The following is a 15646-nucleotide window of genomic DNA, read 5'->3' as shown; positions in this document are numbered from 1 at the left end:
CTCCTTGGCTCACCCCAAGATTCCAACTTGTGGGCCTAATCCTATTGAGGAGGAGTAGGTGGAGGCACTCAACAGATGGGGAAAAATTCAAATATTTATTCGTGAGGATTTATTTCTCTATCTTCCACTTCCAGAGTACAATACCAGCAATGTTTTGGCCCTGTGTCACCATGATGGGAGAAGTCCCCGTCTGCCCGGTTCCTTTCCCAGGTGCCATGTGGGGTATGGGACCTTCCCTGTCGCCCTCTTCCCAACCCCTATCCATCACACAGATGGCCACTACTGTTTATGAATGGAAATGTCCAGAGAACAGCATCACCTAAAACTTCAAAGGACTGCTAAGTCCTGGCTCAGGCTTCCCATGGAAATTCCATCCCAAGTCCAGGAAAGCGCTGTTGTTTGCACAGTCTATTGGCTAAATTGCATGCATCTGTTTGGCTGCTGAATGGAAGATAGAATTTTGGGGGACTTATTGTTGTAAGACATTTATTATAACACAAGGGAGAGCTAGCCGGCCATGGTTCCACATTCAAACAGAAATTCAGATGCTTGCATCTTTCATGTGTTGCTCAAAAATCACGAACATCTGTGGGGAAAACCAAGGTATTGTAGATACTACACCAAGGTCACATTCTTACCTTCAAGACACCGAATACAAACCGAAGGCAGTGCCAAAGTGTAACACATCCTTTAATGCCAAAACCCAATTTTTGTTCTCTGCTTTAAAAGGGAACACTTTCTGGTTTCACAAACAAGTTGGTCAGGTCAAATTCTTTTTGGAACAGCAGTCCTGCGCTAAACACCGGTTCTTGCCTCCCCACCTCCATTCTCTAAAGTAAACCCAGCAACCTGGGAGGAGGCGCATTTGTGCCGCTGCAGCCTTCTGCTGCCCACTCCACACAGCACCACTTAGACCAACGAGAAATGGCAGCTTTCCAGCTCAAAGTCAACTCATTAGAAGAAAAGGTGGGAGACTGGGGGTGACAAATCACTGATTTGTCCAGGGTTGTTGCTATCCACTGCTGGTCTTTGCCTCAAAGGCCAAGGGCAGAGGCCTTGCCAGGCAGGCCCTGTGTTCTGGGCTCTGGCCTCACACTGTGGTCAGAGGGTTGGCCACACGGCCCAGGAAGTACAGGGCAGTGGCATCTTGATCATACACAGCAAACAGGAATGGGTGGTTCAGGTTCAACTCCAAGACCTCAGGCCCCTTAGGCTGTTGGGTAGACTCTGTGGGCTCTTTCTCATCCGCTTCGAGTTCAAAAAAAATGCTGTTCAGCACCTGCAAAGCAGCAGACATGAGGATCACTCTGAGGGCGCACTGGGTGACCCAGGATGCTTGGGGCAAGAGGGCTGGCTCGGGACCTCCGTGCTATGCACTGTCCTAGAAGAGGACATTTTCTAGCCTGCCAGGAGGATGCACAGTGTATACCTGCCCCTCAGTGTAGGCAAGGGTGTGTCTCTGTAGATGATGCTCTCTCAGCCATGACGGCCAAACTCACAAGCTGGCTCCTCCCTAACACACCCCACACATCCTCCCAACTTCACGCTCCTCCTTGCTGGCCTGGGCAGAATTCTTGGCTCCTTGGCTGTGGTCCACCAGTGCTGGTGCTTAGCTAACTTAGCACAGAGGGCTCATCCCACTAGCTCCCATAGGAACTCTCACTTTCTCTCCAGCACCTAGCAGAGGGCCCAGAGCATCCAGGCGCATCCTGGATGTGCATGGTGCCACATGGCAGGGGGACATTCTGCTGCTCAGCATTTCCCTGAAGAAGGGGCTGGACCCACGGCACCAGGTTCAGGGCTGCTCACTCTCTTTCTCCTAGTTTCAACTTCGCTATAGGATCCCTGGACGACCTGAGGCAAGGCCAGGCCCATGGACCACACCCCCAGCAGGAGGCAGAGCAGGGGTGTGGAGGGATTTGATGCTCTGCACCTGGAAAGCCCCCGAAGGCTCTGGCCACTTCTCTCCCACCCTGGGCCCTATTCTCCTCCCCTCTTGCCCACTGGCCCCACCCACAGCCTCCTCTCTGTCCCTTCCATCCACGCCTCCACCCTGTGAACACTCCGAACCCGGGTCAGGCACCAACACAGGCTCTCGCGTACCTTTCCCACCCTGAGGTTGTTGTTGCTCATTTTTTGCAGGTTCAGCTCAGTGCCCAGAATGGTGGGCAGCTCAGCCTGGGCAAGCAGGTCCTGCAGGTCATAAGATCCTCGCAGCACCAGCTGGGGCATGGTCAGGTGGATGGCCCTGGAGAGGTGATGCACAGTTAGGACGGTTCCAGGCAACACAGCAAGGGCTCTCCCAGAAGCCAGGTGGGCATATGCTGCTTGCACCTGACCCTGACAACAGGGATGTTTGCCCACTTTACCCAACTAGGTCATCCTCCCCCTTGGGGAAAATTTCAGCAAAACCTACAATAAAAAAACGTTCTTGTCATTTGAAATACTATGAGAGGGACATAGAACATTATTTACCAGTGAGGACCTAGGAATAGTTGTCCTTTGGCACATTCTGTTTTTAGGTTGGCTGCATCGAAGGTGTGTTGCTTGGGTAATTTTACAATGCTATTCTCTAAAATAATGCACTGTGTCTTATTACTGCTACAGCGGTGTTCTTGATGACAAGACACCCATGAAAAGGAGAGAGGCAGGAGGGTGCAGCATCAGCCTCGTGCTGGACACGTTGCTGTGTCAACTCGATTGATCTTCATATGGAGCCTCTTCCATCTTTTGGCATCCCTCAGAGCCCGTGGACATTTCTAGGGCTGTATCAAGCACTTGTAAGAGTTACAGTACATCTGTGTTCACAGCAGCTCAAAGGCGGAAACAACCCACGTGTTCATTGATGGATGAGGGGATTCATGAAAGGTGGTAACCACATGCAATGGAGTATTACTCAGCCTTCAAAAGGAAGGACATTCTGACACATGCTACAACATGGTGAACTTGAGGACATCATGGTGGTTGCCAGGGGCCGAGGGGAAGGGGAAACGGAGAGTTAGTGTTTCAGCGGGGCAGAGCTTCAGTCTGGGAAGATGAGAAGAGAGATGGGGATGGATGGTGATGGCTGCACCACACGGGGAATGTGCCCGCTGCCACTGGACTGTGCACTCGGAAATGGTTACAATGGCAAATTTTGTTATGTATATTTTACCATCGTACTTTTTAAAACATAAAAAACACCCACAGTTGACATCAGGAAGCCATTGTGTCACTCAGTGACTCAATGCCTGCCTCTGGGAGCAGATTCCAGACCTCAATGATCTGGAGTGATGTGTAGGTTGAATCCCAGGCTCTATAGAAGGGAACTGTTGCAGGAAAGAGGAGCTAATGACACTTGTCCCCACCCAGCCACCAGCCATCAGCAAGGACATTCTGGAGTCCAGGGACACTCCCTGAGAAGGTCCCACGCCCCAGTCACATGCAATCTGAACCCTCCTAGCAAGTCAGTCCCAAGAAGCTCTTGGATGCCACAGATGTGCTGTGTGTCAGGTGTGGGCCAAAAAGGTCCTCTCTCAGAGGGCGAATTGCAATGTTTTGTCTCCCTCCGAAACTATCAGGCAAAGGTAAGTGTAGAGAAAGCATTTTTCCTCCCTCCTTTACCACCATTCCTGCACCTGAGAGACAGACACTAACTGGAGAGCTGGGTGCTGGGTGGATGAAGAGCTGGTGGACGGACACACTGCCACCTGCCCAGCCCTGTGCCACTGTGGCCCTGCCCTGCTCTGCGCCCAAGGCTCAGCTCATGTGTGTCTACTCCCTACCCCATCCCCAGCCCGGGCAGAAGGACAGTGTGGCTCCCACATTCCAATGGAGACCTGGATGGAGGTTCCTACCGGGGAGACAGTTTATTCATCCAGTTGAGGGAGTTCTGCTGGAAGGTGAGGCCCTCCACCTTGTCCAGGTCAGAGGCATAGTGAGGCTGGATCAGCAGCAGGCAGGCGCTCTCAGTGAAGGGCACTTGAGTCACTGAGAATTTGTCCTGGGCATCGCTCCAGTGCTGGAAGGTGCCCATGCCAGAGAGCATGGGGACAGACACTGAGGTGCTGTTGTCCACCCAGAACTCCTGGGGCTCGGCCAGCAGGGAGAAGCCCTTCATCTTCCCTGAAATCCAGATGGTAGATGGGGAGGGAAGAGTCAGCTGGATGGGGGCAGGGAAGAGGGCTGGCAGACACCAAAAGCTCAGATCCTGCCCCCTCCCTGCCTCAGCCTCCTTCCCTTGCCTGCCACAGGCCACTCTGCATTCTCCTGGCCACAGGACCCCAAGTGTGCCTCAAGGCTTCCTCCTACAAAATGCAGCCATTTGAGTTCATTAAGGCAGCCCTAACCACCACCTGCTGAAGACACACAACATGCCAACTGGGAGTTTTGCATCTGTCACCTTAAGGGTCATACCCCACTGGCACCTGCCAGGCCAACCCAAACCTAGATCTGTTCTGACCCAAAAGCTGTTGTTTGACACACTTATTTTTTAAAAATTTGAAGGGATGTTATTATTTTTTTTTTGAGATGGAGTCTCACTCTGTTGCTGAGGCTGGAGTGCAATCGTGTGATCTTGGCTCACTGCAACCTCTGCCTCCCGGGTTCAAGAGATTCTCCTGCCTCAGCCTCCCAAGATGTTATTTTTTAGAGTGACTTTAGGTTCACAGAAAAATTGAGCAGAAAGTACAGAAAGTTCTCATGTAACTCCTGTCCCCCGCCACACAGCCTCCCCCACTACCAACATCCCACACCAGAGCAGCCCATTTGCTGAAATTGATGAACCTACATTCATGCTTCCTCAGTACTCAAAGTTGAGCATTTTCTTTGGGGCTCCCTTCTGGCGTTTTACATTCCATGGGTTTGGACACATGTAGAATGACATGCGGCCACCCCATGCTATCCTACTGCTCCTCAAGACCCCTATCCATGCTCACTTTTTAATCCATGTCCAGCCCCAGCCATGCAGAGCCTGCTGGCTGTCTTGTGACCTCCACTCTCCCCCAACACAGTCATAGAATACAGAGCAGGCCACACAGGCTCCGGAACGAGGCTCTATTCCTCAGCAGCCCTTACTACTCGGGAGACTCACATGACCTCGCTGTGACTAATAGATTTGCACACTGGGCCTTAGGGGCAGGAGTGAGCCCTCTGTCTCCCCTCCTGCTCACAGGGCCATGGAGAAGACAGCTCAGAAGAGCCCGGTGTGGGAGAAGGATGCAAACGTGTTTGAGGTAATACCTGGGGTCTCTCCAGGACAGCAGCCCACCCCCCGCCTCAACCTCACGCTAACACATCCCTGCCCTCAGCTGTCCTCATCTTGTAAGGCCCATTTTGCGTTTGCTTTTAGGAGAACAAGGTGAAGTTGTGTATGAGTTTGTCACAGAGAAGCCCCCTGGGCATGTGGCCCTGGGAGTCTTAAGTAGAGATGGCTCAGAAACAGTGAGGTCTTCCTTTGTACTGTGGCTCCCAGAATGAAAGTAGGGGAGCTGGGAGGACAACTCCTGACAGGTGGGAGCTAGGTATGGCTGTGCCTCCCCTGGGTCTGGGTCTCATGAGAAGGGAGTGGCAGACCTGGCATATTCCTCATCCTCAGTCCTCGGAGCACTCAGTCTTGGGAGGGCAGGTGAGCATGAAACTGCAGGGTCCCCTCCCAGGTTCCTTGCAGGGACCTCAGTGCTGCCCACCAGGCTGGCAGGAGGCTTTTAGTTTAAAGGGAGAAAGGGACAATTCTTTTCTTCCAACAAACTCAACCAGAAAAGGGAAGCTGCCTCCAAAAAGATGTTGGAATTTGACATGAGGGTGGCTGCCCTCTTCCCTCTGCTCGTCTGACACTCACAGCTCGCCATTCTTACCCAGAGGCTAGGTAAATCTCTCAAGGTCAAGTCAGCTGGTGTCATGGAACCTGCCAGGGCCAGCGCCCCATGCTCAGGAGCACAGAGAGTGCTGGGCAAAGGGAGCCCACTGGGCCCCAGATCCTCAGGTCTCTCTAGAGGTTCACATCCAGCTGCCTGCTGAGGTCACGTGAATAGAACGTCATTGCTAAAGGGAAACATAGAGGTCCCGAGACAACCCCTGATCTCCTTGCTGGACAGACTATGTGGGCAGGAAGAGGCTGACTCCTTTGATAAAAACTGAGGCCAGCAAAGGTTAGGAAGTGGGGTGGGGGCAGGGCAGCATGTGTGGTGAAGGCCAGTGAGGATTCCAGGCTTCCTTCGAGTCCCAGTGCAATTGGCTAAAAAGCCAAGAAAAATCTTCTTCCTCTTCCTCCTGGCCTGGCTCTGTGGTCTGTGTCAGGTGGATGGGCTCTCTTCTAAAGGGAGACCCATTTCAGAGGCCACTGGCTTTCTTGCCTTTGCTTCTGCAGGACCCTCATTCTCAGCGAGCCTTCCTCCCAGGGCTCATCCTAGGGACAGCAGGCTGAGCCCACATGTCCCCCATCTGCCCTGCACAGCGTGCGGCCACCCTCAACCAGGGGTGGCCTCGGCCTCTGTGGCCAGTCTGTGCCAGGGCTGAGAAATCTCCCCATCTATCACCTCCCCTGAACCTGAAGGCAGAGACTTCAAGGATGTTGTCATGGTAAGAAAATCACATGCACCTTTGAACCTTTCTCCACAGTCCTGTCTTCCACCGCCTGCCTGGCTCTCTGTCCCCCATGAGATTACACATCTTGATGGAGCCCCATCAACCTCTCTCAGATGCATCCCTCTGCTCCGCCCTACCCATGGATTTGCCGAGCTGCTCCCAGAGTGTGTGTTCCCATGACTGTGTGCCTGGACGCTTGCGTAACCTTCAAATGACCCTTTCTGCCCCCAGTCCACACACGCAGGCTTCCAGGATGGCCTCTGAACAGAACTTGTCCTCATTCCCACACCTACCCAGCATGGCATTCAAAGTGTCTCCAGCTCTGCCCTCCCCAGGCCCATTGTCTGGTTCAACACTCCTGCCAAGCCAACCGCCCCATCCTTATTCCTTGCCCCAAACTGCAAACTCAGCTCACAACGCTTGCTCCTGGCTTCACCAGCCCTGTTCCCCCTCACTGCCAGGCCAGGCCTGCCCTCCACTCCCCATGACCTCTGCCCTCTGAGGGCTCCGAGCCCTCCCTGAGCATCTTGTAGAGCACGTTTCCTTGCAGCTCCATATCATAGGCATTTGCCTATTAGCCTTTAAAAGCCTAGAGTCATGGCCGATATATCCCTCCTCTGGCTTCCCCTGAGATGCCAGGCTCAAAGTCTGACAGGTAGCAAATCCTCAACGATTATTTGTTAAATTAAATGAATGTTTTAAGCAATCTTTGGCTGGGTACACCTATAATCCCAACACTTTGGAAGGCTGAGGTGGGAGGATCACTTGAGGCCAGGAGTTCAAGGCTATGGTGAGCAATGATTGCACCACTGCACTCCAGCCTGGGTGACAGAAGGAGACCTTGACTCAAAACAAAAAACAAACAAAAAACAACCAACAACAATAACGAAAGAACAAAAAATCAACAATCTTTGTAGTAGGGGTTTTGTAGTGGGGGTTTGTAGTAGGGGGTTTGTAGTAGGGGTTTGTAGTAGGGGGTTTGTAGTAGGGGTTTGTAGTAGGGGTTTGTAGTAGGGGTTTTGTAGTAGGGGGTTTGTAGTAGGGGTTTGTAGTAGGGGTTTTGTAGTAGGGGTTTGTAGTAGGGGTTTTGTAGTAGGGGGTTTGTAGTAGGGATTTTGTAGTAGGGGGTTTGTAGTAGGGGTTTTGTAGTAGGGGTTTGTAGTAGGGGTTTTGTAGTAGGGGGTTTTGTAGTAGGGATTTTGTAGTAGGGTTTTGTAGTAGGGGGTTTTGTAGTAGGGGGTTTGTAGTAGGGGGTTTGTAGTAGGGGGTTTGTAGTAGGGGGTTTGTAGTAGGGGTTTTGTAGTGGGGGTTTGTAGTAGGGGGTTTTGTAGTAGGGGGTTTGTAGTAGGGGGTTTGTAGTAGGGGGTTTTGTAGTAGGGGGTTTGTAGTAGGGGTTTTGTAGTAGGGGTTTGTAGTAGGGGGTTTTGTAGTAGGGGGTTTGTAGTAGGGGGTTTGTAGTAGGGGGTTTGTAGTAGGGGTTTTGTAGTGGGGGTTTGTAGTAGGGGGTTTTGTAGTAGGGGGTTTGTAGTAGGGGGTTTGTAGTAGGGGGTTTGTAGTAGGAGTTTTGTAGTAGGGGGTTGTAGTAGAGGGTTTGTAGTAGGGGTTTGTAGTAGGGGGTTTGTAGTAGGAGTTTTGTAGTAGGGGGTTGTAGTAGAGGGTTTGTAGTAGGGGTTTTGTAGTAGGGGTTTGTAGTGGGGGTTTTGTAGTAGGTGGTTTGTAGTAGGGGTTTGTAGTAGGGGTTTGTAGTAGGAGTTTTGTAGTAGGGGGTTGTAGTAGAGGGTTTGTAGTAGGGGTTTTGTAGTAGGGGGTTTGTAATAGGGGTTTGTAGTAGGGGTTTGTAGTAGGGGGTTTGTAGTAGGGGGTTTGTAGTAGGGGTTTGTAGTAGGGGTTTGTAGTAGGGGTTTGTAGTAGGGGTTTGTAGTAGGGGGTTTGTAGTAGGGGTTTGTAGTAGGGGTTTGTAGTAGGGGTTTGTAGTAGGGGTTTTGTAGTAGGGGTTTTGTAGTAGGGGTTTGTAGTAGGAGTTTTGTAGTAGGGGGTTTGTAGTAGGTGGTTTGTAGTAGGGGTTTGTAGTAGGGGTTTGTAGTAGGGGTTTGTAGTAGGGGTTTTGTAGTAGGGGGTTTGCAGTAGGGGTTTTGTAGTAGGGGTTTTGTAGTAGGGGGTTTGTAGTAGGTGGTTTGTAGTAGGGGTTTGTAGTAGGGGTTTGTAGTAGGGGTTTGTAGTAGGGGTTTGTAGTAGGGGTTTTGTAGTAGGGGGTTTGTAGTAGGGGTTTTGTAGTAGGGGTTTTGTAGTAGGGGGTTTGTAGTAGGTGGTTTGTAGTAGGGGTTTGTAGTAGGGGTTTTGTAGTAGGGGGTTTGTAGTAGGTGGTTTGTAGTAGGGGTTTGTAGTAGGGGTTTGTAGTAGGGGTTTTGTAGTAGGGGGTTTGTAGTAGGGGTTTTGTAGTAGGGGTTTTGTAGTAGGGGGTTTGTAGTAGGTGGTTTGTAGTAGGGGTTTGTAGTAGGGGTTTTGTAGTAGGGGGTTTGTAGTAGGGGTTTGTAGTAGGGGGTTTGTAGTAGGGGTTTGTAGTAGGGGGTTTGTAGTAGGGGTTTTGTAGTAGGGGTTTTGTAGTAGGGGGTTTGTAGTAGGTGGTTTGTAGTAGGGGTTTGTAGTAGGGGTTTGTAGTAGGGGTTTGTAGTAGGGGTTTTGTAGTAGGGGGTTTGTAGTAGGGGTTTGTAGTAGGGGGTTTGTAGTAGGGGTTTGTAGTAGGGGGTTTGTAGTAGGGGTTTGTAGTAGGGGGTTTGTAGTAGGGGTTTGTAGTAGGGGGTTTGTAGTAGGGGGTTTTGTAGTGGGGGTTTGTAGTAGGGGTTTGTAGTAGGGGGTTTGTAGTAGGGGTTTTGTAGTAGGGGGTTTTGTAGTAGGGGGTTTGTAGTAGGGGTTTGTAGTAGGGGTTTTGTAGTAGGGGGTTTTGTAGTAGGGGGTTTGTAGTAGGGGTTTGTAGTAGGGGGTTTGTAGTAGGGGTTTTGTAGTAGGGGGTTTTGTAGTAGGGGGGTTGTAGTAGGGGTTTGTAGTAGGGGGTTTGTAGTAGGGGGTTTTGTAGTAGGGGGTTTGTAGTAGGGGGTTTGTAGTAGGGGTTTGTAGTAGAGGGTTTGTAGTAGGGGTTTGTAATAGGGGTTTTGTAGTAGGGGGTTTGTAGTAGGGGTTTGTAGTAGGAGTTTTGTAGTAGGGGTTTTTAGTAGGGGTTTGTAGTAGGGGGTTTGTAGTAGGGGTTTGTAGTAGGGGGTTTTGTAGTAGGAGTTTTGTAGTAGGGGGTTTGTAGTAGGGGTTTGTAGTAGGGGGTTTGTAGTAGGGGGTTTTGTAGTAGGGGGTTTGTAGTAGGGGTTTGTAGTAGGGGTTTGTAGTAGGGGTTTGTAGTAGGGGGTTTGTAGTAGGGGTTTGTAGTAGGGGTTTGTAGTAGGAGTTTTGTAGTAGGGGGTTTGTAGTAGGGGTTTGTAGTAGGGGGTTTGTAGTAGGGGGTTTTGTAGTAGGGGGTTTGTAGTAGGGGTTTGTAGTAGGGGGTTTGTAGTAGGGGGTTTTGTAGTGGGGGTTTGTAGTAGGGGTTTGTAGTAGGGGGTTTGTAGTGGGGGTTTGTAGTAGGGGTTTGTAGTAGGGGTTTGTAGTAGGGGGTTTGTAGTAGGGGTTTGTAGTAGGGGTTTGTAGTAGGGGGTTTGTAGTAGGGGTTTGTAGTAGGGGGTTTGTAGTAGGGGTTTTGTAGTAGGGGTTTGTAGTAGGGGGTTTGTAGTAGGGGTTTGTAGTAGGGGGTTTGTAGTAGGGGGTTTTGTAGTGGGGGTTTGTAGTAGGGGTTTGTAGTAGGGGGTTTGTAGTAGGGGTTTGTAGTAGGGGGTTTGTAGTAGGGGGTTTGTAGTAGGGGTTTGTAGTAGGGGGTTTGTAGTAGGGGTTTTGTAGTAGGGGTTTGTAGTAGGGGTTTGTAGTAGGAGTTTTGTAGTGGGGTTTTGTAGTAGGGGTTTTCAGTAATGCCTCTTCTAACACCAAAGTGATTTAAGCCAGCCAATTGGTTATTTCTGCATGGGCCAGGGACCTTACTTCCTGACCTTCTAAAGAGACATGAACCTGTCCCTTCTGAGCACAGAGCTCGGCTGTGGGTCCAGGAGGTGTGGGTATAAATCCCAGGCCCCCCCACTGGTGGCTGTGCTATCTTGAGCAAGGCACTTTGTTTCTCTGAGTCTCTATTTCTTCATGGGTAAACACAGGCACAAATACCTCTTCACTACATCATAGGGAGATTAAACAACGTAAGAAAAAGGATGTAGCATAGTAGTGCACATAGTAGGGCAGCAGGTCAGGGAGGTGGATGCCCATCCAGGGACCCAGCGGAGCAGCCACATCCCTACTCCTCAAGGGTGGTCACCAAGTGTGTCCTCAGGGCTTCCCCCTGCCCATGTCCAGGGCCTGACCTGCTCATCTCAGCTATATATTGGGTCCAGAGCCGGCAGACGGGTTTGCCTCACCTTGGAAGTGGACGTAGGTGTTGAAAACCAGGTTGCTGTCCGCACTGGCTCCCGTCAGGGGGCTGCTGACCTTCCACCCTGTCACCGCCTGCATGAACCTGTCGATCTTCTCGGCAGCGACATCCAGGTCTGTGGAGAAGTCCAGAGAGCGTGGGAGGACCACGGGGGCATAGAGAGCCAGGCCCTGCACAAATGGCTGCTTCAGGTGCAGGCCTGGGGCCGTGAAGAGGCCCACCACTGTGGACAGCAGCAGCTGGGTCTGGCCCTCAGCCCTGTCCTGGGCCACCAGCAGGCCCTGGACGGCCTGCAGGGCAGAGAGGACCTTGTGTGCATCCAGCCGGGAAGTGCAATTCTCGTCCTTCCAAGGGACACCCAGGATTGCTTGTAGCCTGTAGGCTGTGTGGTTGGAGGCTCCCAGGTAGAGAGAGGCCAGAGTGCCAAAGACAGCCATCGGGGAGAGGATGGTGGCCCCTTGGACCATGCCCCACAGCTCACTGTGCATGCTGTATATGTGGAAGCTCAGGAAGTTGGCCAGCATCCCGACCGTCGCAGCCCTCAACTTGTCTTCAGCGTTGAGTTTTGCAGCAACAAGCACAAGCTGGTCCTGCAGGGCCTTCTCATCCACAGGGAGCGACTTGGCCTGGATCAGAGCAGGTGTGAAGGTGGGATCTTCGGGCTTCCCTGCATTGGCCTTCGCCAGCTCCTCACAGGTACTCTCATTGTGGATGACGAGGTGGAAGGGGTGTATGTACACCCGGTCACCTGCGGCCAGGCCAGCCCAGGCCAGGAGGCAGATGATGGTGACCCTCAGGCTCATGCTGGCAGGAGGCATCTCAGACTGGGGCACTCGCTTCTGCATACCCTGAAATATCATTTTGCAAAGAGTGAAAGGTGATTATTAACTGACCATTGAGTGCCATCTAACCAGACTTTTCGTTGTCTCAGTATTTCCTGCCACCATTTAGTGCAGAATAAATCCATTTGTGTCTACAAAAGAGAAGAGAAGAAATGGATTCAAAACTCCATGGAAAATATCTCCATGAGCCAATGCACGTGTTGAAGTCCTCAACCTCAGGACCTCCAAATGTCATCATATTTGGAGACAGGATCTTTAAAGAGATGATTAAGTTAAAATAAGGTCACGAGGGTGGGCCCTGATCTAATATGACTGTGTCCCCATAAGAGGGGGAGATGAGGACACAGACACACACAGAGGGAGGACCGTGTGAGGAGACGGAGAGAAGACGGCCGTCTACAGGCCAAGGAGGTAGGCCTCAGAGGAAAGCAGCTCTGTGGACAGCTTGATCCTGGGTTTCCGGCCACCGGAGCTGTGAGATAACACATTTCTGTTGTTGAAGGCTCCCAGCCTGTGGTACTTACGGCAGCCCAAGCAGACCAAGACATGCTCGTGCCTGTAGCTGTAAGTTCTATCCCAGAGAGGCAAGTGTGTGCCAGTCAGTAGGTGGAGGCCCACCAACTCCCTGAGATGCTCATTAAATGGCCCTAGGGTGAGGCGTGGGAATGGTTTTGTCATCTCCCTGTGGTCCTCATATACAGCCAGGATTGAGCTGGTTCAGCCCAAAGCCCAAGCATTTCCCACCTGTGTCGACCCCCAAACCAGCTTTCAACCATCCCTGCACAGCGCTATGCCCTGCAGAGCCCCAAAGGCATGCATACCCAGCCTGGCCTGCTCGCTGATAGATTCCTTAGTCTGTGCTGGAACAAGGTGTAGATTAAAAAAAAAAACCACCACCACCAACAACAAAAATCTCGGGTGACTCTGATACATAACCAGGGTTTAGAATCCCTGCCTTAGACATGGGTCCCCAGAGGGGGCCAGGGGAGCTCCGGCACTGTGTTCTCTCAAAGACCTCAGTGCTGTGCTTCAGCCTCAGCTGCTGCAAATAAAAGCAACCCGAGATCCCGGAAGAGAAGGTTCTTGGGTTGACCCTGCTAATTCGTTTCATCTGACTATTCTCAATCAAAGGGATGAACGTTTATTCTGTTGATTCCTTCAATTCTAACAGTTTGGCCAGGTGCGGTGGCTCACACCTGTAATCCCAGCACTTTGGGAGGCTGAGGTGGGCAGATCACAAGGTCAGATGATTGAGACCATCCTGGCTAACACGGTGACACCTCATCTCTACTAAAAAAAATTACAAAAAATTAGCTGAGAGTGGTGGCACATGCCTGTAGTCCCAGCTACTCAGGAGGCTGAGGCAGAAGACTCACTTGAACCCAGGAGGTGGAGGATGCAGTGAGCTGAGACGCGCTGCTGCACTCCCACCTGGGGGACAAAGCAAGACTCTGTCTCAAAACAAACAAACAAAAACCAGTTCTAACAATTTGTACCACGTCTCACTCATTTCTTGTGTGGGGGGGTGCTGCAATATCATCACTTGTTAGCCTTTTCTGTCCCCACAGGGCCAGGCCGGGCTTCCTTGGAGCTGTGGCATGTCATCACTGACTCAAGGTCACCGTGATGCCTAGATTTTTCTGCTTTACCTAAGCACATCCAGTCATTCTTCTTACACTGGCCGCTGGCTTCCCTCACCCAGACTGGTAACCAGCACCTGCCTTCAACATGGTGCATCTGCTGACATGCCTGATGTGTTTTAGTCTGCTCCAGTCATTCAGTTGCCAAAGAGACTTTGACTTCTGACCTCAGCTATCATCTCACCCCCATCCCCATGTATTTGACTCCATCCACTGTTCTCGGGAAGAGCCATGCGACATGGAAAAACAGAACAGAAAACTCTCCCTGTTCCGAGCAGGCCTTTCTGTGCAGAGAAGCCTCAGTTGTCAGTTCACACCTAATCTAGACAGTCCCATCAAATCGGATCATCAGGGGAAAGCTGTGGGAACCGACTGCTGGGAAGTCCTGCCTGACAAGCACCGAGGGTTCCAGGGTTTGGATGGTGCGGGTCAGTGCCGCCACTCACTGTGCTGCTCCTGAGCAGGCACCGTCTCCCGAGATGCAATTCCATGGGCCATTTTTGAGGCAGAGACTGCTGTTTGTTCTCAGTTGTGATCTGTGGCTGCTCCCTAGGCTGGTTCCAAGTCTGCACGCAGCCCAGTCCCGGGAGCCAAGGGCCTGACACCCTCGCCCTGAGTGCCCCTCCGCCTTCTCCCCTCCTGCCCCTGCCCCTTCACCAGCTCCCACCCCTTCTATGTCCCTGCACTTCTCCCGGGCTGAATGCTAAAGGTGAGGATGGCAGCTCCCCCTCCCGTGGTGCCTGTCATTTCCGGGGCACTGTTCTTATATCAACCCCTCTGACCTCAACACAGTCCTCACCTTCCCTGAGGTTTCCTTGATGCTGTATTTCACCCTGCAGCTTTCCCCACCACGCCGGGCACTCTCAGCTCTCTCATCCTGCTCCCCTTTTCTCTTTTGATAACCCTCTGTACCGTGTAGTTACGCACTTATTCTGTCCAGCGTCTTTGCTCTGATGTGAATGAGCCGGGGGAGCAGGGTTCTCACTGTCATGTTTACTGATACAGCCCACATTCCCGGGATGGTCCCTGGGACTTAGTACATCCTGGAGAAGTAGTTAATGCATTGCTTCATGCTGTTTTGCAGAGGAAGAGAGGTCAAAGTCTCTTCCCAGCTGTTCAAAGTCACACAGCTGGGAAGAGACAGAACTAGGACTCTGACCCAGGCCCCCTGACTCTGTCATCCACAAGCTTAAGCACCAATCTTTGCCGTCCTCGAATAAAATTAGAATCTGCCTTTTAGCTTATCCCAAAGTTTAGAAAGCACTTTCACACTATATTTGCTCTCTTCAGCTCTACCAGAGCCCCTAGGGAGGGCGCCCGGGCATCATGATTAGTCCCATTTTACAGGCGGGCAAATCTAGGTTGACGGAGACTGCGACCAACCTGATGACACACAGTCAGGCAGTCTCAAGGGAGGGGTACAGTGACCACTCTGGGGATCCCAGCTGGGGGCTGACCGAGCCTGGCCCTTCCCTCCAGCCCCGTTTCCTGCACAAGCCCTGATGTTCCTTCTGATGGCAAGAGGAGCCAGTGGACTCTTGGGCATGGTAACTCTGCTCCTGTGCCAGTCTGCTCCGTCCCTGAGGACCCCAGCTCTTCTCAGTGGAAGCAGGAAGACCTGACCTTCTTGTCCTATTGCTAAGGAGGAGCAGCTCCCCAATAAGACCCAGGGTGGGCACTGAGTAGGGGAAGCCCATGTCCTGGTGACTGGTCTTATGGAGGGGGGGGAGGTGCTTCAGGCATCACCCGTGCCCCCCGCCGGACTTCTGGCCTGCCACTCAGTTACATCTGAGAGAGACAAGGCCGAGGAGCTGAGAAGGGCCCCTGGCTTACCTTCTGCTGTAGTCTCTGGAACAAGGGCAGCTTCTTCTCCTGGCTGGGCCACGAGGCCCTATTTATATCTGAGGGGTGGGGATGGAGCCGTTCCCAAGCTGTCTGTGCACAGGCTGGAGTGGGGGTTACATCATTTGGCCAGACCACAGGCTGGCCGCAAGGACAGACGCCAGGAAGCGGCGCTCACACCGGGACCTCTTCCAGGAAGCCTTAGTGATCGATGCGCAGTTTCACTGCTGAACAGAGTGAGCTAGTACAGGGTCGAGTTACAC

General features: G+C 51.9%; 1 protein-coding gene across 3 annotated transcripts; it reads right to left on the bottom strand.

Annotated features, from left to right (window-relative positions):
• Positions 1-472: 472 nt before the first annotated feature.
• AGT (angiotensinogen) lies at positions 473-15411 on the bottom strand. Of its 3 annotated transcripts, none has more exons than XM_008985811.5 (5): positions 15375-15411; positions 11046-12032; positions 3837-4104; positions 2104-2248; positions 473-1279 (listed from the first exon to the last, which is right to left on the bottom strand). In XM_008985811.5, exons 2-5 carry the CDS (start codon positions 11917-11919, stop codon positions 1091-1093), a joined length of 1476 nt encoding a protein of 491 aa, XP_008984059.2. In that variant the 5' UTR covers positions 11920-12032; positions 15375-15411; the 3' UTR covers positions 473-1090.
• Positions 15412-15646: the final 235 nt, after the last annotated feature.

The sequence above is a fragment of the Callithrix jacchus genome, chromosome 19, assembly GCF_049354715.1.
Source record: "Callithrix jacchus isolate 240 chromosome 19, calJac240_pri, whole genome shotgun sequence".
NCBI lineage: Eukaryota > Metazoa > Chordata > Mammalia > Primates > Cebidae > Callithrix > Callithrix jacchus.
This window is presented reverse-complemented; position numbering and strand designations above follow the sequence as displayed.